A 22817-nucleotide genomic window follows, 5' to 3' on the forward strand; every position below is an offset into this window, starting at 1 on the left:
CCCATATTTTCCATGATAACTAATATATTGAAAGAAAATGAATAATAATAGCAATTAAAAATACTTCCTTGTTAAACTGATGGATGTTTTTGATCATCAGAAAGCTTTATTTCAGCTCAGAAGTTTGTGTTGTTGTCATATGAGAGAACTGTAAAAGGTTAATGACTTGTTATCAAATTTAGCAATGACTGTAGACTGTAATTACACATATTTCAGTGGTTTACAGTAAAGTTTAACTATGTTTTCTCTCCTTCTGTCCATCTACACACTCGCTGTCTCCAACTTGTGATCACCCAGATCTGGAGATGTCCACAAAGGAGGGTTGCGTGACCCATTCAGATAGGTCACAGTCATGGGTCTGACCCACATAACTGAGTGACCGTAAATTAGACATGAGGACTGGCTTCTGTATCTATAGAAAAATAAGATTTCTCCACAATCAAAATTCCTTCATTTCCTCACGCACAGAGACACAAATGCACACACAAACACAAAAACAGTAACTTGAATGCATTTCTAGTTTTTTGATGAATGAAAATTATTGAGGGGTCAGCCAAGAACACAAGAAGAGGGGTGAAGAGGAATGTGCTAATTGGTCGTTGTCTGTGGTGATGAATGCGAACTGTATTATTAGTATACTGGGGTTACACACACACACACACACACACACACACACACACACACACACACACACACACACACACACACACACACACACACACACACACACACACACACACACACACACACACACACACACACACACACACACACACACACACAAAACATTTTTTTCCCCTCTGAAGCAGGAAATCCTGGTTATTCTTGCTTAGTATAGGGATGTGTGCAATTAGTCAACTAAACAATTATTCTTTGGCACCGTCACGAAACGCATAAACACTTGCCTGCGTACGTTCGTGTGTGTATGTGTGAGATAGGATCGGGGATCGGGTGCTGGGCAGCAGAGACCATTATAGCACATTTTGTGTGTACGTGCGCGCAAGGGAGGCATGTTGACATGTGTGTACATGCTGATCTGGAATCAGTAGTATTTATGTGTAAATTAATTATTTCAAGTAGCCCAATTCCATCAGTGAAAACCGCAGATCTGGCAAACCACGTTAGTGACACAAAGGTTATTGTCAATCTACAGACACTGAGATCACATAGCTGAGCACAAGATAAACTTCCATTTAACTTTGTGAAAGGCAAAAGTGCTCAAATGTGAGTGCGTTTTGAGTGTTTTCTTCTCTTTTAGACTAGCACAGACTAGTCTACATTTAATTTTTTATTTAATTAACAAGGAATTAATCCCACTTTAAGAAATTTAGGTACAGTATAAAATCTCTCAATAACCTCTCAAGATTGTCTGTAGCAGAGATTGATTAGATTGTCCTGAGCCAAAAGACAACATGCAGGAGTCCTAAAAATATGGTGTTATGGTATATGGCGATTTTCCCATAAGTCCATTGGTCAGTGCAACAATGAGGCAATTTCTTGTCCCACTCAAGAAAAGGGGAGGTTTCAATGACAGAAGTAAACACACAGGTAACACACAATGTGCTGCTGTAATAAACAGCACCATATCTGGTTCAAGATTTTCCTATATCTGCCTTTATGTCCTTTGTTTAAGAGTCATATTGCAAATATTCCCAATATTCTTATTGAGTTACACAGACACTACCAAGTAGTGAAGAGTCAAAATGTTGTGTTAAAAAGCACAAAGTATTGCAATATGATCCTAAATATACCAAACTGAAAGCAGCATTGAAGGGTGTTGACAAACTGGAATACTATTAAATAGATTACATTTTTTGTACAGCTGAACAGAAATGTTATACAGAATACGGCATTATTCCTTATTGAAGAAGTGACAGATGCAGCAGTTGTAGTGACAGTGAGAGGAGCTTCAGAGGATGTACCATGTAAAATCCTTAAACTCTCTCCACTTAGTCTGACTTGAGATGAAACTACTCAATGTGGATTTTGTCCAAAACTGTGATCCTGGTCACCCCTCTCGAAAGTAATTTTCTCCGCTAATAAGAACAGATGAGACTCTACGGTTGTAACTCTCACAAAGAGTTGGACCTGATCATTCAGATTCACCATCGATGAAGACATTGGGTCTCATTAGTTTCTGGAACATATGGCATGCGGGCACAATGCTATATATATGTATGTAAAACTGCAGGCACAAAAGAGCCATCAATCTCCCTTTGGTCAAGCAATGAGCCAATAGTGAGCTTTTCTTGGAACCCTTACTAACTCAAGGGTCAGAGGTCACTGTGGGAGAGCATTTTAAGCCAATGGAGAAGTTACCCCACCCCCCCAATGGCTCAACGACTATGCAAACGATGAAAACGTGAGGTGGCAAGCTTCTCTGCAGCAACTATCAGCACTATAAACTATGTGATTCATAGGGAGTACACTGGCTGTTACAGCGTATCAGTGTTTTGCTCAAGTTTATCTCTGTAGCTTCAGCAAAGGTGTCACTTTCCCTCTTCTTTGCAGGATGCGGTCAGAGGTGCTGGCCTCAGGGCACAAACAAGCATCTCCCTGATGCACTTGGGATGAGCGAAAACAATTTTCCAGACATGATGTTAAATGTTCTGTGGAAAGCAGAGCATGAAGCTTTTTGCTTTCAGCAGCAGCCAGGTCCTTCAAAGCTTCTCCTGAGCCTCTGGGACAAGGGATTGTATGGCCCCAGTGTGTTTTAAAGTTGTTTGAGCACCTCAACAGAAAGTGATTTATTACTGGACTACAACACAGAACATACTGTGCCTGCACCATTACAACATCCCACCTACATCACTCGCCAGCCTGAGGGTCTGTTTGGGTTGGCCATTGGAATCATTTGGCAACCAGATCTACTCCAGACTTTATGAATATGGATATCCCAAAGACAGATTAGCATATTTAAGAATGATAATATTTACTGAACAAACACTATATCAAGTTATTTTTTAAGAATAAAGACCACTCTACATTCCTCAGTTTGTTTTCATTTTTACTGAAACCTCCAGCAGGGGGATGCTAATTCAACACCAGTGCTTTTTCTGATTCTTGTTAACTATTATAAACTTATTTGATGAAGTTCAGTTAAACCACTATGGTGGACAATATAAAAAAACATACAGTTAGATGAAGTTTAAAACACATTTGAGATTGCTATTATCTATACTTATGTGAAGGAGGTTGTTTTCACTGGTTGTCTGTGTGCTTGTTGGTTGGTTTGTTAGAGCAAGATTACACAAACAGAGCAGATTTCCATAAAACTTGGATCCAGATCAGGGAATTTCCTGAAAACTAGACAATTTTTTCACTTTTGTTCACGCTGTAAGATAGGGCATTTTTCAAAATTTTTACCATTATATAATTCATAATGAGGCATATTAAGGGAACCAATATCTATAAGTGTGTGAAATTGGTGCAGCTTGATTAAATTTAAGGGGACTGTTGGGCCTTGCTGGAGATATAAGATATAATAGAACTGTAATTTACACACCTTACAGAAATATCTCCAACCTTAGTGTTGCTGCACATACAGCCCTACGTCTCTACAGATACATCCCAAAGATAAAGCCCATGGACATGTGTTAATTACTGAAAAACATTCTGTCTTACTTAAAAACTATTCTGACATCTAACTACTGAACCCCTCACATCAGTGTAGATGTGAGAGCTGTATCCTTGGCTTTACATCCACAAAGTTAGTCAGTTCTGAGAGGGGAGATAACCTCACAGAGTTAAAAGGCTCCATCTCTTCAGCAGTTTCAATCACTGCATTTTTCTTCAAAATGGTGAGATAATGTTAAATGACCCAACTGATCTCTTGATCAGCATGAATAGGAATGAATACAAAATTGACTGAGTACATCTTGAACTGATATAGAGCAGGGTGCAGCTGAAAAGTGACAGTGCTCAACCAGCCTGCCCTGGATATAATAAGGTTAAAATGGTTTGAGCTTCTGCCACTGAATCTTGCATTGCAGACTTCATGTTGTAAGGAAGAAAGACAGTGAGCACATGCTGGCACAGAACCCACTTGGTAAGTTGAGACAGAAAAGATGCCTCTAGCGTCATCTTTGCCATGGCACTGCAGACATGGACCCACAGGGCCAATTTTTTTTCTGTGACTCTGTTTGAAAGCAAAGGGGTACATTAAAGTGCAAGTAATATGTACTTGTATGTGATTGTGGGAAAGTCCCACAAGGCCTTTTGGTCTCTGTGCTGTTTGCTCCACGACCCACCACACAGGCTGACAATTTATGTGGCCGACGACAGCTCCCCCTGATCGAGCGCCAGGGCTCAGTGGGGGCAGGCCTCTAGAGCAATAGCAGCACCACTGGCACTCCATCAAAACCTAGGAAAAATCTCATTAGGACTGTGGCTGGGTGCCTCCTCTTTCGTTCTCCACCCGCCGCAAGGAATCACCTTCAGAACTGCGATGTTCGGAACAGTGGCGCTGACATGAAGTGGGAAGCGAAGCGCATTAGAAGGGCCTTTAGCCAAGTGTAAGGAAAGACAAGAAGAGTGACAGAGACAAGGGAGTATGCTGGGAATAGTGGCAGTACGTTTCTGCTTCAACTGAAATTTTCAAACTGGATACAGCGGAGGTTGCCGACAGTCATATAAACTGAAAAGTGTGAAGTGGTTGTGCTCACTCTTGTCATAATCTTCACACAGAGGGCCAGTATCAGCATATGTGCATATAGACTGATACAGGCCATATGATAAAATTCAAAGGGACATGCAAGCTGTCCTTGTACCAGGTATGTTAAGAACATTCAACATGTGTTTGTACTTTGTCCCATACATTTACAGCCATTAATTAACGTTTATGAATAACTAATGGAGAAAACAGCTGTATAGCATGGGGATTTTCAAAAGCCTCAATGTTGAAAACTGAGAAATAAAACAAAAACAAAAAAACTCAGTTTCAGAGCTGCAAATTAGCTTAAAGGCATAGAATTACTCACAGAGGACCTCAGGAGAGGAAATACCCATCCCCCTCTATCATTCCAAAGAGTAAACTGAGATACACTGGAGGCAGTTTCAAAAGAGCCGAACAGCACAACTCCTAGAATCTGGTGCAGTGCCTGTCCTGCAATATGTGGTAAGTGTGGTGCTGCTGCTGCTGGAACGGACCACCAGTCATCATCAGACGGCAGTTTAAACCCTGGCCCCAGTCTTTTGCACTTCTTTCACCTTCTAGCGACATTAAACAGTCTCATTCAAAGCACCACGTAGCAGTAAAACATGACGCCCAGAGATGGAGCCAAGATAGAGGGTGTTGATGTGAGGTAGTGAAGCGCCACGCTGCCTCTGAGTGAAGCTTCAAAGAGGATCAGTTTTCACACATGAAATAAAGATCTCAGATAATCATGTAGCAAAACTGAGCTGAAGCGAGACGCTCTAATTTACCGAGGAGGGGTGATGGGGCCAATTTTGAGACAACACCTACAAACTGAAAGCCATGGCAAATTATCGTCTCTGCATTTCACTCTAGCCAAACAAGATGAATTTGTTTTGCTTTACAAAGAGACCAATAGGCCTATCATCATCATTATCACCATCATCATCACATGATACACTGAGGTGGTTATTTGACTTTGCTCCGGTGAAACAGATGTTTGCTAGTATACAATGTCGGAGCTTCACAACAAAGCGAACAAATGGATAAAACTGATCTCATGAGACGGCTGCAGCGCCAAGAGGAAGTCAAATCTGCTGTGTTTTAAAGCCTTTGATAAGAAATTCAACGCCTTTCTCGAGGTCACAGATTGTAAACCCTTTGATGTTGAGCCCCTCACATGAACCATTAACATAACATACACTACCTGGTGGATGCTGTTAATCTAAGCCATTTTAGTCTAAGCCAAAAAAATTCTGAACTGGAATTAGCATAGAAAAAAAGTATAAAAGGGGATTAATCAAGTGAAAAGATATTATCAAGTGGTTGCAATAACCAACTTAGAAACCACATGTAGGCTGCAAATGTTTCTTTTCTGCATCTCAACCGCTTTGTCTACCTTGAAGACCAATCATTTGAGAGGACAAACAACTGGATTAGCAATCCTTAAACTATTGCTGGAAAAAAGGGGGTTTGACATCTCCGAGGGAGAATCAAAGACAGGCCCCTTCTGTGCAGACACTGCTGCCCCATGTCTGACACCTCTCAGTCACGGCACACCCACTCCTCTTCCTGCACCCCAGGAAGGAAATTATAGCCACAGAGTTGGGATCCATCACCAGGCAGGTTGGAGGAAGCAGCTCTATGATTAAAGTGTGCATCGTCAGCAACACCAAGACTGGAGGGGTTGAGAAAGAGGGATTACTGTGCTAACTTCAGTCCGTGACACAGGTCATGCAGAGATCGCAGAGATCGCAGAGATCACACACACACACACACACACACACACACACACACACACACACACACACACACACACACACACACACACACACACACACACACACACACACACACACACACACACACACACACACACACACACACACACACACACACACACACACACACTCTCTTTGCACCTTATATTAAGTCAAATTCCACTATGTTGCTGAATAAATTAACACTCTTGCATTGCTAGATCCGAGACTTGGAACAACACTTTGATGTAAATGTGTGAATTTTCTTGCACGTGTTGTTGATGTCTTCCTTTTGTGGAGCGATAGTGCACAGACAGCAATCATTTCTCCATGTCAGATTTACATTGCAAACACTGCTTGTCACATTACCTCACCCACATCAAAGGCTGCCTCCTGAGAGGCTCAGTGGAATATTAGCAGAGATTTACAGCCTTCATCTCTATGCTTCAGAAACATGCTGATCTGAAGTAATCTCCCTCCCCCTTACCCTTTTTTGTGTTTTATGTGTGAAGTTGGCCAACACTTTAATGACCCATTTAAAAAACTTTTACACCTGCGAGGATAAGCTTTTACAACTCAGCCAGCCCCTCCAGCACTAAAACCTACCTGTTACTCAAGGTAACAGCATTTATTAGCTTTTGAAAAATATGTTACCACAGCTATTAACATTTACCACACTGTTTATCAAAGCCTTATCTCGTCAGAGAGGAGGAGTGGGAGGATACAAGGTGTCAAGATCAAGAGTCAAACTGTTGTCATATTACACAGGCACACCTACCGGGTGCCTGGACTGGTCATCAGGCTTACCAGGACAAATCCAGGTAGGCCAATGCTTTTGTCATCCCCCCCCCGCTGCCAACCAAAACCCCAGTCGAAAGAGTAAAAACATTAAGGTAAAACTTAAAATAAACAGCCAGTCACACAGGGATTATGGTTTAAAAGCTTGCAATGTCACTCTCATATTTCTGCTAAGATTTCCTAAGTTGTGACTCAGAGAGTTAATGGGGAAACTGAGCTAGAGATGAATCCTGAAAACACATTCTCCGCCAGCCAATGAACTCCAATTTGGGACCTTGCATTCCCAAGAGGAAGCTATGGACTGGGAGGGAATGGAGACAGCCTGTCGCTTGGCCTTGATTTACAGGTAGTCTCCGCGTGCCAAGAGTAACAAATCACAGTGTTATGGCCCTCTGAATGCAGAGTAGAGCTCAGTTCCGAAGAATGAGAAAAAGAGAGGAGAGAAAAAGAGAGGAGAGAAAAAGAGAGAGAGAGAGAGAGAGAGAGAGAGAGAGAGAGAGAGAGAGAGAGAGAAAATGACACACCTCATCGCCAAAAGCTCGTGGGGCAGGAACAGGAAATCTCACCATTCATGTGGGAAGTTAGTTCACTCTGCAACCTTTAACTTCCTTGGCAAAAATGGCAGAGCGGTCCAGCTGACTTAACATGGGCTTACATAGTGTGTGCATTTGTGTCAATCTTTCTGCAAAAATAGGATGGATTATACATTCAACACACATGGTTGACAGCATGCCTGCTTCCCTGCTTAAGGATCCAAGTGTTACGTTTTAACACTGAGTGTGCTACACTATGTCTAGAGGGTCTTAGCAATTAGTCAAAGCTCTCTTTGAGGAGAGACAGTGCTTTAGTCGTCTGGGTGGCTTTAGACGCCAATCTCAAGTGCTCCAAAGTGTGGTAGGAACAGTGTTTTAGTCGGGAAGTCTACCTCGAGGGCAGCATGAAAGTGATAGGCACTTCAACCTTCTTCCACAGCCAAATAATGGAAACTTCTCTGGAGCCCATCATGTCACTAGCTACAGCGTAAAGTTTTAAAGTGTTTTTTTAAACTCAAAAGATTACGTTACCTAAAATTCTCTTGTGTAAAGCCAATAGATGATCTTTCGAGTTTGCAATGTTTTTAATTGAAAGGACAAATCAGTTTAGGATTTAAGTTTCCTCAGTGGTTTTTATCATCTGATCCAGCCAGGACACAGTAGTTTTAAAGCTGGAATGCACATGGCAGATAATGGTTTTCACTCAAAATTCACATTGATCTGTGGAATCTGGTTTATTGGGCTACACTTTGAGTGCAGTGCGGATTCAGTCGAACCAAAATACACATGGTGAAAGAGAAACAAAATGTAGATGAGGACATGACTTAAAATCTTATCTTTACATTTGGATTTCGACCCCTCATCTAAATGACATGGTTAGTAAGATTTATTCAAAGCTGGCTACTAAACCTTGTAACTGCTATCAACAGCAGAGCTCCATGTGACAGGTGGCTGTTAAGAAAACCTCTGAAGCGTGCATGTTGACCAGATGGAACTGACCTCAACACCAAGGTGGCCATTCGTCCTCTGTGCCTGTGCAGACATATCAACACACACACACACACACACACACACACACACACACACACACACACACACAATGTTTGGAGCAGACATCCTGCCAGCCACAAGCCACTACCTCTAAACATCCCTCACATCTGACCTTTAAACTGTGGAACTAAAATCTCTATAATTACAGTGAGTGTTTCAGCTTAGCAAGTAAACATAGCAGCAGAAATAGACACTTCAACTACTATATACAACTATGCTGGTGCCAGAGGCACGTTTCTATTCATAGCTGAAGGGAATTAGTGGCTTGTGTCACTGCTCATTGCAATGAACTTGTGATTGAGTAAACTGCAACTAAATGCTACTACCAGTGCTTAGTCATAGATTAACATGTTAAAAATATTTTTGAAAAAGCTAAGCCATACATGCTCTGTCCATTTAATCTTGCTGAATTTACTCAACAATCTTGTACCTTCAGATTATTTTGCAGCTCTATTATATTGTCTTATGTCTTTAATATAAGTGAAATAATCACACCATTTGCATTTAGGAAGTAGCAACATGTCACAAAACCTTTGACAAAAAACTGTGAGAAGATACTTTATCCATAAAATAACTAGCAACAGAGAGAGGGATCAAATTCAACACCCTGTACACCTCTGAATGAGACAAAAGCTTACAAAACATAAAGTTCAAGTGGAAATACATTCACATGTAAAACTCTGTCAAATTGTAAAGGTTTTTTTGTGAGCCTTAGGGAGCATAATGCCAATTTGCAGTCTCCTAAAGACTCTAGTCCAAACAAGCTGTTTTCATCCCAAACTTGAGCAAGCATGGTTGGGGCAAATGGCTCTTAGGGGAGCACAAGGTTGGCCTGCATCGTTGAGAGTCTACCGGGTGAGGTCCTCTTTGGGTTGCGGCACCTGTGGAGCATAAACACACCAGGGGAGGGCAGCTTTCCTTTCAGCAGGGCCGCTCCTCTGTTTAGCTTTCCTTCCACCAAAAACATCCCCGAACACACAATCCAGACCTCCTCCAGCCCTGCCGCCACAGGAAGAGCTGAAGAGCCCTGGAACCTCTGTCTGTGGGAGGCACAATGCTCTCCCAACTCTGTTTACCTAAATCCACTTCCTCTATTCCCTCTACCTGAGGTGGCCTTCGAGCCCCGGTCACCAAAGCTCTACAACCCAAGGAGAATAAATACAACAGCAGGGCCCAAGGAAGCTGTGGAGTCCATCACTGGCATTTCCTTACTTCTAGTTTGTAAGAAAAACAAGTGGAAGGGAACCACGCTGGGACCCTGTGTCTGTTAGCAGTGATAAATGGTTTCACATATTAGAGTAAACAAATGGGTAATGTGTGTATGTATATTTGTGGAGCCTGTGTGCTTCATGGACCATGAGTGAACATGCACGCTTCTGTGCATGTGCGCATTCTCATGAGAGCTTGATAGCAGTTTTATGCAGATGTTGTCTCGTCCTATTTGAGAGCCACTCTGAGTGCTCAGTCAAACTATTCAGCACTTGCTGCACAGGCCATAGCTCAACCCGTGGGGGAACCTGATAAACAAACAAGAGAGAATTATTCAGGGTTTAAACACTTAAACACCCACTTCAGCAGAGCCTTTTAAGTGGGTGATTAAAATGGGCACCAAGCTCCAAGAGAAAGCTCAGAGGAGCTCAGCGCCACCACAGGAGTCCAAGTCACCTAGAGTTCCTCCCTGAGCGTCACAGCGTTTCAGGCAGCCAGTTGTGATGCGTTTATTGCAGATGTTCATATAGCAATGACGATTAAAGTATGATTTATCGGTGTATGCGATAAATGATAGAACCATTCCCCGTTCAGTGTAGTTAGCTCTAGATCTACTTGAACAATTTAAATTAGCATTAATCCATTAAATGAATTATCCTTCGTCAGAGAAGTCCTTGATCAAACATATTGGGTGCATGACACCATTATTAACTAAATATTTATCATTTAATTATCACTTAAACACTTTTCTGATGCTTTTCAACATAAATTAGTGTCTCAGACATTTGCACCCACATCAAAAGGGTTAAGATATGTAGGCATTGCTGCAAAGACGATGATGTCATTTAGACAAACTCTGTATTTAGACGGTTTATCACACTATTTAAAGTATTACTAGGCACATGCTTTTCACTTGGAAGTCATTTAAGTCTGGGTCGAGGCAAACTGACAGCGACTATATACATCCTCTAAAAACCAAACTATCCCTTAGAGTGTTTTTAATAAATGCCACCCTCAACTGTAGAACAAAACCCTGCAGCCTAAATGTAAGTGTGGAAGGGGTGGTGAGAGACCCTTTGATCAACAGCTATCCGTTGCTCCAAATTGAGTGTATATTTCGGGGAAACAAAGCAAAATCTCAGCTGCTAATCCCCTGAGATTCAGAGCACATTCCCGCACAAGCCTTTCATCTCTGGAGTGCATCCGAACAGCTGACTGCAGACATACAGCATACTTACATGCATATACATGTACATGTATAGATGTGCACATTCATTAGCACCGCTTCACACACAATGAAAACGCCAAAGACTGTTTAATTTGTAATGACACAAACCGGTAATCACAATTATCTAAAATAAGTAGTGTTTTTACTAACTTTAAAGATATTGTGGTAGTTGTTTAAGAATTGATACCACTGTAACTATACAATATAATCCAATACTGTGTTTATCAATAAAATCTGATCATTGACAGTGGGAAACACATAGAAAGATTTGGCACAGAAAAGAGAATCCTAGATCTGCTGGTGACCTGTCCAGGGTGTACACCACCTGTCATTCAATGCCCCCCACCCAACCCACCCCCACCTTTGTGACCCTCAAAGGATGGATGGATGGATGCATACATGGATGGATACTGGCCTATCTGAGATATATTTTATCATATTGGTGTAAATATTTTTACATGATGTGACATCATATAAACTTTTTTACATAATTAAAATGCCAAAAAATATGCTCCGGCTAATTTTAGTTAGATAGATAAATATTATACAAAGAGAGAATATGTATCCCAAATACTACCAGGCAGTTAATAGCCAATTTCCTTTGTCCCCGGAGCAGGGGAACAAAATAATGAAACACATACATACATATAAACTGATATATCGATGTTGGAATATTTTACTTCCTTCAGTATTGGCCCCAATTATCCAGTATCGGTCTAGCTCTTCCTTAAACAATCCTTCCTAGAAGGCACGATTCACAGCCACTGCTTTGTCACACAGGACAAACTCCTCCAGCTTTTAGTAATCTATGTGACACACGATGCCGGATGTGACATTAAAGCCACCTGCATGTCCTCGACCTCCCAGTCCCCAAGCTATACTGACATCAGCCCAAGACTTCAACCCCATCTTCTCATGGGAAAAAAAAAATAAAAATCACAGAGCCCTCTATGGCCAGGTGCTACCCCTCCTCCCCAAAGGCTACGGCTTTTCTTCTCTTTAGAGTGTGGGTCCAAACTTTTCTCCCAGCCTCTTCAAAGAGCAACAACAGGCCCTCGGTCCCTTGGGAGCACAGAGGGGGTAGAGCCCGGTGGGAGAGGGGCATACGTCACGCAGCACGCACAAGAGGCCAGCCGGTGGGAAAAGAAAACGCATAGGGAGAAGACAGAAAGACGGAGAGAAAGAGGAAGAGGAGTCTGCATTTGAAAGGTGCTTTCAGCTTCTAGGCAAGGGCCTTTGCTTTGTGAAAACGACAAGGAGAGAAAAAGCACAACAGTAGAAGCAAAAAAAAAAAAAAATCAAGGGGGTGCAAAACCTGCCATGTCTTTTATCAGACTTGGAGGCTGAGGGAATGCGTTTAAAAGCTTTAGGCCTACTTCCAAAAAAAACTCTCCACTTTTATAAAAACTAAAAAATCAAAGAGCTGGCAACCAACTGCGAGACAATGGAGTTGGGGGCAGAAGTTCCACTGTGATTCACTTTTGAGTCGCATTCTGTCGTCAGACGCACCTTTTGCTTTTTGTCTACGTTCCATTTAAGTTGATGGAAGTTGAAGAAAGAAATGGGAGCTTTGGAATTGTCAGAGCGGCAGCTTGGGAGGACTTGAGGTGGAGGGGTCACTTTTACTACACAAAGGGTAGGGCTTCACAGCAGAGGAGGAGCCATCAATGTCACAACAAACACCTCAATGCGTTGCCCACACTTCAAATGCAGACTCGGCCAACACACGGCCACAGGGCAAACGCAAGAAACAGATGGAGGCTAGGAGGGGAGAAGGGAGGAGAGGGGAGAACCAGAGGAGGGGGAGGGGGATTCAAGAACAGAACGAGGTAACTTTGTGAGGAATAACCATCAAAGCTAATTATTTCTGAAGTTAGTCATGACATGTGACAAACATAATACCTCTTTTTCATCCGATGCCAAGACAGGCCACCTCAAAAACTTGCCACCAGAAATTTGAACTCCCCAGTCAGTCAAACATGTGGCCCTATCAGCATCTATGTCAGCAACATAATTCTACAGGGTGCACATAGCATATCAAATTAATGGGTAGGTGTAGACACCAAGCTGTACACAGGGGAGAAAGTGTGCCCAGGCTCACATGACCTGGATCTCAGACCCACAGATCCACCTGCCCACACCACTCACTCACTGTCTCCCTCACCGAACACTGCATCTGACGACACAACTCATGAATGGGTACAGGGTCTGCATGGAAAAATAATTAACACCCTGTCCACAGTAATGCAGTTATTCTGCTAAACAAACAATGGCGGCTATATACCAGTTTCTCTGCATTTGGTTCACACTGCTTGGTCTATTTACAAATTTGCAGCTAAATTTAGCATCACTGCACCACATTACTGGCGTTCACAGGCATCTGCCTCGCCCAATATTACTTGGACTAAAGCTTTCTTCTCTGGTATTTGACGGATCGTTGATATAGACTTTATCGCCACCTACTGGCCCGGCATGTTTGTTTGAGTGTTTGTAGTAATTGTGTTCTCGTCTGGACGAGATATTTTGTAAAGAGGTTGTGTGGACAGACATTTTTTTAAGGGAGGGGAGAATATCTGTTTAAAAAAAAACAACATTCACAGTAGCGAAGATGAGGCTCAAGCATTCAAGAGCATCTATGTGTCCCAGTCTATCTTTTACTGCTCAGCCACAATTTCAATCTGAACCCATTGATGAAGACAAACTCCTAATACGAACAGCTCTGCAAAACAATGACTTCCCTAAAACTGGCATTGTTCCTGCAGGGAATACGATTTGGAAAAGGCTGGATCAAAGGAATTCCAAGCGTGGGCTCCCCACTGTTGACACCCGACCCACATTCTCCTGGTACCCAGTTCAGCTGGAAGGGGGGCTCAGAGAACAGCGGATATAAATAACTGTCTCACCAGGTATTCTATACAATGAAGACAGCTTTTAAAGCTAAGTGAGTTGACTCACATTCTCTCACCTAAGACGTTAGCCTCTGTCTTTATCTGAGGGCACTGTGGGGTCAAGCTTTAAAAGTCCTTCTCACAGAGCGCTAAGATTGTTGAAATTATTTAATAACAATAATTTTACTGTCTTTTTTAATTTTAAGTAACACAACTTTCCAACATGGAATTTATGTGGGAAATATATTTTCATAAGAAAGCAACAGAATGACCAAATAAAACATTATCTTGCGAATTGTAATGTTGAAAGATATATGTTTGAATAACAACATAGCTTACACAACACACAAAACGTATGAGTATAAATTTAGACAGATTTTTTTATCCAGGCCTATGATATTAAAGCAATATCTTATTGCGCTGTTGTATCTGACTGATGATCAGTTTGATGAAACTATTTATCAACGGTATGATAAAAATTCACAGGGGAACAGAAACGTTATACTCCCCCTAGCAATGATCATCACTCATCCTGCTGCTAAGATGAATATCTAAATACAACACATATTTAGGGATCTTGTGGAAGAACTAAAAAACATTTTATGTCGTAGTTTTACAACTCAACTCTGCGCTGCAGAGGTGGTGCCACCTTGTTAAAAAGGGAAAACTGGCTGTTGTATTCAGAACATTCAAAGCATGTGTAAATATACTCAACATGGAATTCTCTCACAATCAGAAGCAGAATGCCAAAGCCTTGGACATTTGATTGTTACAATATCAATGTCCACATGAGCAAAATTTGTTACCCACTAAGCGTGAAGCTGATAAAAACCTTGACTTCAGATATGTATAGAATTGTTCTAGGAAACACAGCAAGAAGCGAATATATGGTTCAATCTTTAAAATTAAACATTTTAGATTTTGGATCGACTTCTTAAGTCCGGAACAAAATAATTAGAATATTGATGATGGAAACAGCTTTTCTCTTTTATAAGTTCTCCCTTTGAGCTAAGAAAATCATTAGCCACCCAGACTTACATTATTTACACAAACTAAACTCTAGTCACTCCAACTTATTCTAAAACATCCAAAATCTTCAGGTGGCTGCTGTTCCATCCTGGGCCAAAACAAAGTCATAAGGAAAAGAGGAACATAAATACCTCCAGGAACCAAAAATTTAAGTTTGTTTTTGTGGTCATAATGTCTGGTAATTGCATGGCAATAATGTGGATATAAATAATAAAAGCCCTAAGCGTATGAATTCCACTGAAAACATACAGTAAGTGACCGCGTAGCTTTTCTGCTGCAGAAGCATCAACACGTTCGAAAAAACATACATATTTTCTGTGGTTCCTCATCAAGTCAGTCTCAAAAAACATCCTGCAGACACAGCGTCTACTGTGAGCGGGATCCTGTTACTATGTGACGTTTACTGCAGCTTCGGGCATGTCAGGATTTGCAATTTCAACATTATGTGGGCCCAACATGTAAAGCTAGTAACCTCCCGACACTCAACAAGGACAAACTCATGCCAGGAGTTTAAAGCACCTATGCCATGCTCATCACAGATCCGCCATGCAACACTGCGACTGCTCTTCGGGTACACAGAACCTTGAGCGCCTTCCAGCAGACAACAAAACAACGCTGGACTTTAGACATGACTATTCCTGTTACCTAAGACTTCCTCAAGTTTGTTGTTTGCCTCCTCTTCACCAGAATGCAGACAAATCCTCATTCCAAAGTCTAATATTCCCAAGAATCCAAACTAGCCAACACAGTTGTGTCTTGCTCGCACGATAGAGTTTAAATACATGATGGTATAATGTGACCTGAACGCGCAAGGTGCTGCATGATGCAAGAGTTAAAGTGCTGCCATTATAAAAGCAATTGAGAGGGAAAGAAAGACAAAATAAGACCAACTGTAGGATTCGAGTCTTTTTCAAAATGACAAGCAGCTGAAGGAGCTGCCAAGCATTTTAAAGGGAAACTTGTGGGGGGAAAAAATCACAGGAGGTGCTCTGGTGTGTTGAAAATGCAAGAGCTCCTGGAGTCTGGGCTGCATTCAATAGATAGATGCATTTCTGTTCAAAGTCGCTGGATTGTGGGCGGAGGAACGGATTTTCCTTTTTTTTCCTTGATGGGCTCTAATTCCTCAAACATTTCTGCCTTTGAGGAAGGCATCACTAACCAAAGAGGCTTAAGGCTCCTCTGAAGCAGTTCCAAAGGATTTCAGCACTTGACAACAAATGCACAGTGTTTACACCAGTGCCAAAATACAAAACAAGCATGACCTCCGACACTTCTCCCCAGCATTTACAATCCGCACTTGTCACCAGTCTGCCACACGGCAATGCTTTCAACTCAAGACTTGATCTATTGTTACCTGTAGAAATCCCTCTGATCAGTGCACATAATGATACCAACATGTGTTCCCTACACGAGCAGATGAATCTCACCTAAAGGAGTGTTAAATATAATCTTCTTGTCAAATTGTCACCATGAAAAATAAGCTGTAAAGCGGTTTTCAAACAATGGGGTCCAGACTTTCTCCGGAGTTTGCCTTTCACGTATGAAGAACGAAAGCAGGAGATTGTTTGGGTGAGATACATTTGCCACAACAGACATTTGTCTGGAGCATTCAGGTGAGGCGAAACGTATTAGATTGAATGCAGAGATCACATGTTTTTGTTTACATCACAACAACACCAACGTCGGCCGTTATTGCCAAAAGCTCTGGAATCTCATTGTCTTTACAAGCTGACATCTAGAAAAGTCATCAATGCACCTACTCACTCGCAGGGGATTCTCTGGAGAATCTCTTGCTGCATTCTCATGTTCAATAATTTCAGGAAATTGTCCAGAGTTCAGTGCATGTCTGGAAGCAGCTTCACAGACACAGTAACACAGTGTCTGGAGATTTGACTAAGGGGCGTGCAGGAAAAACGTTAGAGAATCTCCACAGCAACTTATTCGGACATTAGCGTTCTCACATACAACCGTTCTGGATAATTTCAGGGGGAAATCCGGAGCTCAGAGGATGTCTGAAAGCACCTTAACAGACACAACAATTAGGTGTCCAGAGTTGTCACTAGGGGGAAGGCAGGAGAAACTTAGGAGAAAGTCAAGAGAATGTCTACAGCAACTGATTTGGACATTTGCGTTCTCACGTGCAACCCTTTCTGATAGTTTCGGGAGAACATCCGGAGTTCAGAGCACGTCTGAAAGCAGCTTCGCCGAATCGAGGTGTTTATGCGGTCCACTTCAAGAGTTTGTGCTCAGGCAGTTTATTGCGAGTGAACCTTCAACTCACGAGTGCAGCCAACGTGAATAGACGGCTGGTTAAAGTTTGAAAGCTCGGACAAAGTTAGTCAGGACTCTGAGTGGAAGCCACACTGGAGCGTCCAAGTAGCTCCATTCAACATCACTGCTAAAATCGCACCAAAACCTCCTCGTTTCTCGGGGGAAATGCGGACGAGCACCGCGGCGCGACGAGACAGCCCCTCTGGGAAGCCTTTCCCAATACGCTGCCTCCCCGTGGAAGGACGCGAAGCTCGCGGACGACGTGGTACTCACCCGTGCCGTCAAGCCGCAGCTTCCCCTGTGGTGACAGTCCTGCCGCTCGAGGCGAGAGCTCGTGCAGTAGTACTTCTGCTTCACGAGCCAGTCGTCCAGTCCCTTCCGCGCCAAACACGCGTTCACTACGAAACTGCCGCCTGGAAACAAAGAGGAGCCTCGTTACTCTCCACTGAGTTTGTCCATCTTCAAAAAAGACACTCGGGACTCCGGTGAGGGTCCGGAGTGAAAAACTGAGAGGACATGTATGAAAAGTGAGGCACGGTGAGGACGGGCGCTCTTACCTTCTGGACTCTCCCTCGGTTTACAAATAGCGGCTGCGGGAGAGAAAGACAAGAGAAAGACAAGACAGACACAAAACAATGAAATAGTGTTACTGGAAAGTGTCGCGGCGGCAGAGGGACGAAGTGTGGCCGTGATTTTGTCTGAGGACTAATGGAGCTCTCACCATGTTTGGAGTGCAGTTTACCCATTTCTATGCATCGAGGTGTAGTTGAAAACCATCAGACGAATATAATCCAGAGAAGGAAATGTACACAGGAGAAGGAGCCGGGCTGAGGTATCCAGACAGAGGAGAACCCGTGAGAGCAGCCTGAGCTCAGTCAGTGCGACTGGAGGAACCACAGCGTTTGATCCACAGACCACTGTCAGCACACACACAGGCGCACACACCACTTCCTGCCAGCACTTTCACAGTAAACTGATGAGACGCCAAAATGATGAAAATAAATGACCAACTATTGTTCACTATGGAAAAAGGAAAACAAAATTATTATTATATTAAAAGTGTACAGGCTAGTACATGTGTGTTTCTACTTCAGTTCAGTTTTTCTGTCCCATGGAACTTATTGTGATTTCATTTGTGTTGTTATTTCAGGCACTGGGTCTGCATTTACTACATATACTCTTTATATTTCTATTTTCACTTCCTTTTATTTTGACTTAATACTCTACTGTTTTATTCTACTGTGCTATGGTGTATGTAGTGTTATTGTTATCTTGGAGCAAGCTAACACAATAATAGATTAATAAAGACTATCTTATATTAAATATGTATTTTCTTAAAATTAGACTAGTTGGGTACCCCACAGCAGCCAGTGATCTGTCAGTTTCAAATGAATTACCCTTTTTTATTATGAAAGTTAGATGTTGTAACCTCCTAATTTATTTTCATTACTATTTTATTTTCATTGCTGTTGATTTGTTACACAAGTGGTTGTTTCAATTGCTTTGGATGATACACTCATTATTTTTGACGAACCTATTTTTCTATAGTTTCTGTTAAAAGGAGAACAAAAATCAATATACTTCAATACAAAAGTTGTGACTTCCGGTGTGAGTTGAATTTTTCCAGCTGACTTGACGCACCTCGCTGAGCTCTCCATTTTTGCCTCTGTCTTCAAAGCAGAGAGGAGGCGCAAAGAAAACCTCTGTCAGCCGCCTGCTCATGATTTACACCTCAGCTCTGACTGCTAGTAAGCGCATGGAGACGTCGCTGCATTATTGTCAGTGCTTCCCGAAAAGGTTTGGGGACCACCACTGGTCCCAGCAGGGGTCCCAGGACATTTACATGAGGGGTGCCAACAAGGAGTCCAGGGTCAATACTGTGTAAGATTTTATTTTAGAGCAAATCAAATAAGCAAAATAACACAGAAAGTTGCTTGGAAGTTGATCTCTCTGTCATGTTTTACTATTAACACCACAAAGCTTTATTTACAGCTTTGATTCTCCAACTTTAGAATGAACGAACACCCTTAATAGAGCAGGACATCTCGCAGTTAAATTCATGCTCGGATCAGATTTGACCTCCCTCTTGATTTGAAAAATTGTTCATGTAATAAACCATATCAGCAAGAACAAAATCCCACTGGGCTGCGTGGCCAGCGTGCATCTGTCTTTGACACAAGAATAAGGTCTAGAAATCACAGTCTTATTGGACTGCGGCAGCAGATGAAAGCAGGCTGAGATTCTTTTGAAGTCTTCAAATTTATAATAAAAGACAGAAGCCACTGTGCCATTTCATGCCAGGCTGCCAGCAGCTCAGTGTGACAGTAATACATACACACTGTGGGCATCACTGTGTGAGAAAGCAACAGTAAAAGGTTGGGAGTTTTTAAAGAGATACCAGAGGAATCTTCTAATCAACACCGTGTGGTAAAAATAACTTAAATATCTTAAGATATTCAGATGCATGTTTTTACATCTATTGTTTACGATGTTGAATCTATGAACCTGAAATATTTTCTTCACCAGATCAGATTCATAAAATGTTGCCTTCATTATTTAGCCCAAAGAAAGATAATTTCCATATTCTTAATTAAAGATTTTAGATCTCTCAATATATACTATATCCGCATCAACAAAACAAAAAGCCACAACGATATACCGTACGAAACAAGAGGACAAAACCAAACCAAACAAAAAATAAAACCGAAAACTGTTTAGAATATAAATATATAAATTTATGTTGTTGTTTTTTTTTATTTACAAAGGTTAATTTCCCAGTGGTGTTGAATAAAAAAAATCTAAATATCTCCAAGAGAAAACAACGCATTTTTTAATAATCCCGGCTGCATCTTCAAAAACAGTCCACTTAGATATATTTAGATAATATGCTCAATCAAAAATGATTTCTTGCTGGCTGTCAGGTGGTATTTTTTAAAAAGGGATGTTCAGTGAAGTTCAACAAAGTCCAAACTGATTGTCTACTTTTAGAGCAAAACTCAGTTTCTTTGTAAGTGTAAAAACAGCAGACTAATATCTGAGGTGTGGCTCAGATATTAGTCTGCTGGTTCAAATAAGACATAATCTGGAAACGACATGTCCACATGTACACTGGTTGGATTGCTGCTTGAATGGTTTATTTAGCAGATACAGCTCTCATACAGCTGCATGGTAATGACCCCTAAATTATTATTGGCCTCTACAGTTAAGGAGTCAAAGCTGTGTTTAAGTTTACAGGTCTGGTTTTTTCCTACACCTCCCAGAGGAAAGTTTTACTGCTCAAAGTTTGCTCTTCTGCAGCTTAGGAGACTAAAGTCTCACTTCAGCCGCATTTTAGTTTCTGTTTTTACTGGTATGTTTCTCATATTTTAGTTTAAAATTCACTTGGAGAATTTTCCAAAGGAGGAAAAAGGAGCCATTAATAACTTCAGTCAGGTATTTCTCACAAGGCTTACGTTTGACTTGCTAAATGTCTTGTCTCACCTATTTCTCCTATAGTGAATTTGGAAATATATCAGACAAACTAGAAAGTAAACTGTAGTGACAATCACACTTTTGTCTCCTGAGCTGTAGAAGAGACATTTTTGAACAGTAAAATTTCCCTCTGGGCAGTAACCATGTGCCTCAAGCATACCCACAAGAAATAAAAAAAAGCATTGAAGGCAAGCTGATTTAGTTTTTTGTATTTTACATTTTTACTCTTTAACTCTCTTCAAGACAGTATAGTCACGCACACACTCAACAAATATGGAATGTGTAAGAGTTTTAAAGCTGCTAAAGCAGAGAAGTTTGCAAACTGGGGCAGTGTTTAAATCTGGATGGGCAGAATCAGAGATTTTTTGGAAACACTGATGTAGACGCTCACAACCGCTTGCTGTTTGGGTCTTTTCCGCGATGACGTAGCTTTCACTGAAAGGTAATAGTATGGATGTAGACCATATTGATGCACTTAGACCACCTCAAATGTGGTCTGAGTGATCAGACCTCAAATGTGTCCTCAGTGCATCTGGGATGCTTTCCCATTTGTACTGAGAGATGTCCGACTTCCGATGGATCACCTGTGTTGGATGTTAATACCAGATTAGAACAGGGCCATAAAGAGGTCAAGCCAGAGCTTGATGCGACTACTTGCAGATGAGGTCATATAAATTCAGGAGTTAAACAGATGATAGCCAAAGGTGATAAATGCAAATATCAGAGTTGGGATGATTTCTGGGTTAAGATCAAAAAAGCAATCTGCCCTCAATTTTCAGGGAAGGATTTTCACATCTTTAGGGACATGGCTATACACTGGGCAGATGTCCCTGATGCAGCCCTCCAGTTGGATTTTCACTAAACAGTGGTTTCCGCATCCTGACTATATCATCACATGTTGTACCAAGAGGAATCAGGCCCGCCTTTGAACTAGTCTGCCACAGACACACAGATGAGCTTGTTATTATAGCATCTCGTCTGAATTTGCTGGGAAAGAAGGCCTGTCCCTCTGACACACTTCCTGTCCTTTGAAGAGGCCAACGGAGAGATGGCTTTGCGGGCCCTATTTCCAAGCTCTGCCTTTGATGCCTGAGAGAGAGGAGGTGGCGGGGGCTTAAAGCCAGAGTCCCATCTCATGGTCATGAACCCCCAGCTCTCCAATCTATCACTGTTATTGTGGGGCACATTTATTTTTGGCCTGACCCATCATGAAATCAGAGAATAAATGAAGGAAATATTAGGCTCTTATTGAGGCATTTGTCAAATCCAGTGGAGATCTGTCTTCTGATTTCAGTTAGGTTTCTGTTTTTTTAATGGTTAAAAAGCTTCATAGAACAAAAGCTAAATTATTTAGACACCTGCCTGATTGGTGTAGGTATTTTACGGACCTGGGGGAGCTCCTACCTTGGTGGCCAACTCCGGCTCATTCCAACATAAATCACAGCACTCTCCCAGGAAACATGCATAATGGGGGGACATTCACATGGCCAGATTTGGGGGTATCGGTTTGTGTGTGTTTATGTCCTAGCCCCCAGGCTCGATGCCTGGAGAGGCCATCCAAGGAATGCTGCCTGGTAGTGGAGAGGGGGATGTGAGGCATATAGAGGAAGAGAGGAGCAGCTGCTGGGCGCTTAAAGCTCTAACATGTGACTGTTGCCTTTATCTTGGGGAACAAAAGGGCATAAATGTTGTAAAGGGCAGAAGACAATCGTGACTGAAGTACAGTGTTGATTCCTGCCGTGGTCGTGACTCAGCCCATTGTGGTGGCCCAGCGTGTGATGTGTCAGGCGAAAGGGAAGCGGGGAGGGAGAGACAGCCTGGCATGCGTTCGCCATTCTGAATACTGGAAGTAATGAAAATGTATGGATTCACAGTATTCCTAGACACAATGGTATATACTTTTACAGCATTATACTTTTTGTACGTTTTTGTGAAGTCAAAGTAATT

The 22817-nt window shown here is 41.9% G+C and overlaps 1 protein-coding gene across 1 annotated transcript in view; it reads right to left on the minus strand.

Annotated features, from left to right (window-relative positions):
- nkd1 (NKD inhibitor of WNT signaling pathway 1) overlaps positions 1-18417 on the minus strand; it is a 34526-nt gene extending 16109 nt beyond the window's left edge. The window contains exons 1-3 of the mRNA XM_034580477.1: positions 18121-18417; positions 17957-17989; positions 17673-17812 (exon numbers count right to left, since the gene is read on the minus strand). Of these exons, the coding sequence (XP_034436368.1) occupies positions 17673-17812; positions 17957-17989; positions 18121-18145 (198 nt within the window). The 5' untranslated portion in view covers positions 18146-18417. The remainder of the gene's footprint in view (positions 1-17672; positions 17813-17956; positions 17990-18120) is intronic.
- Positions 18418-22817: the final 4400 nt, after the last annotated feature.

Source organism: Hippoglossus hippoglossus, chromosome 3, assembly GCF_009819705.1.
Source record: "Hippoglossus hippoglossus isolate fHipHip1 chromosome 3, fHipHip1.pri, whole genome shotgun sequence".
Classification (NCBI taxonomy): Eukaryota; Metazoa; Chordata; class Actinopteri; order Pleuronectiformes; family Pleuronectidae; genus Hippoglossus; species Hippoglossus hippoglossus.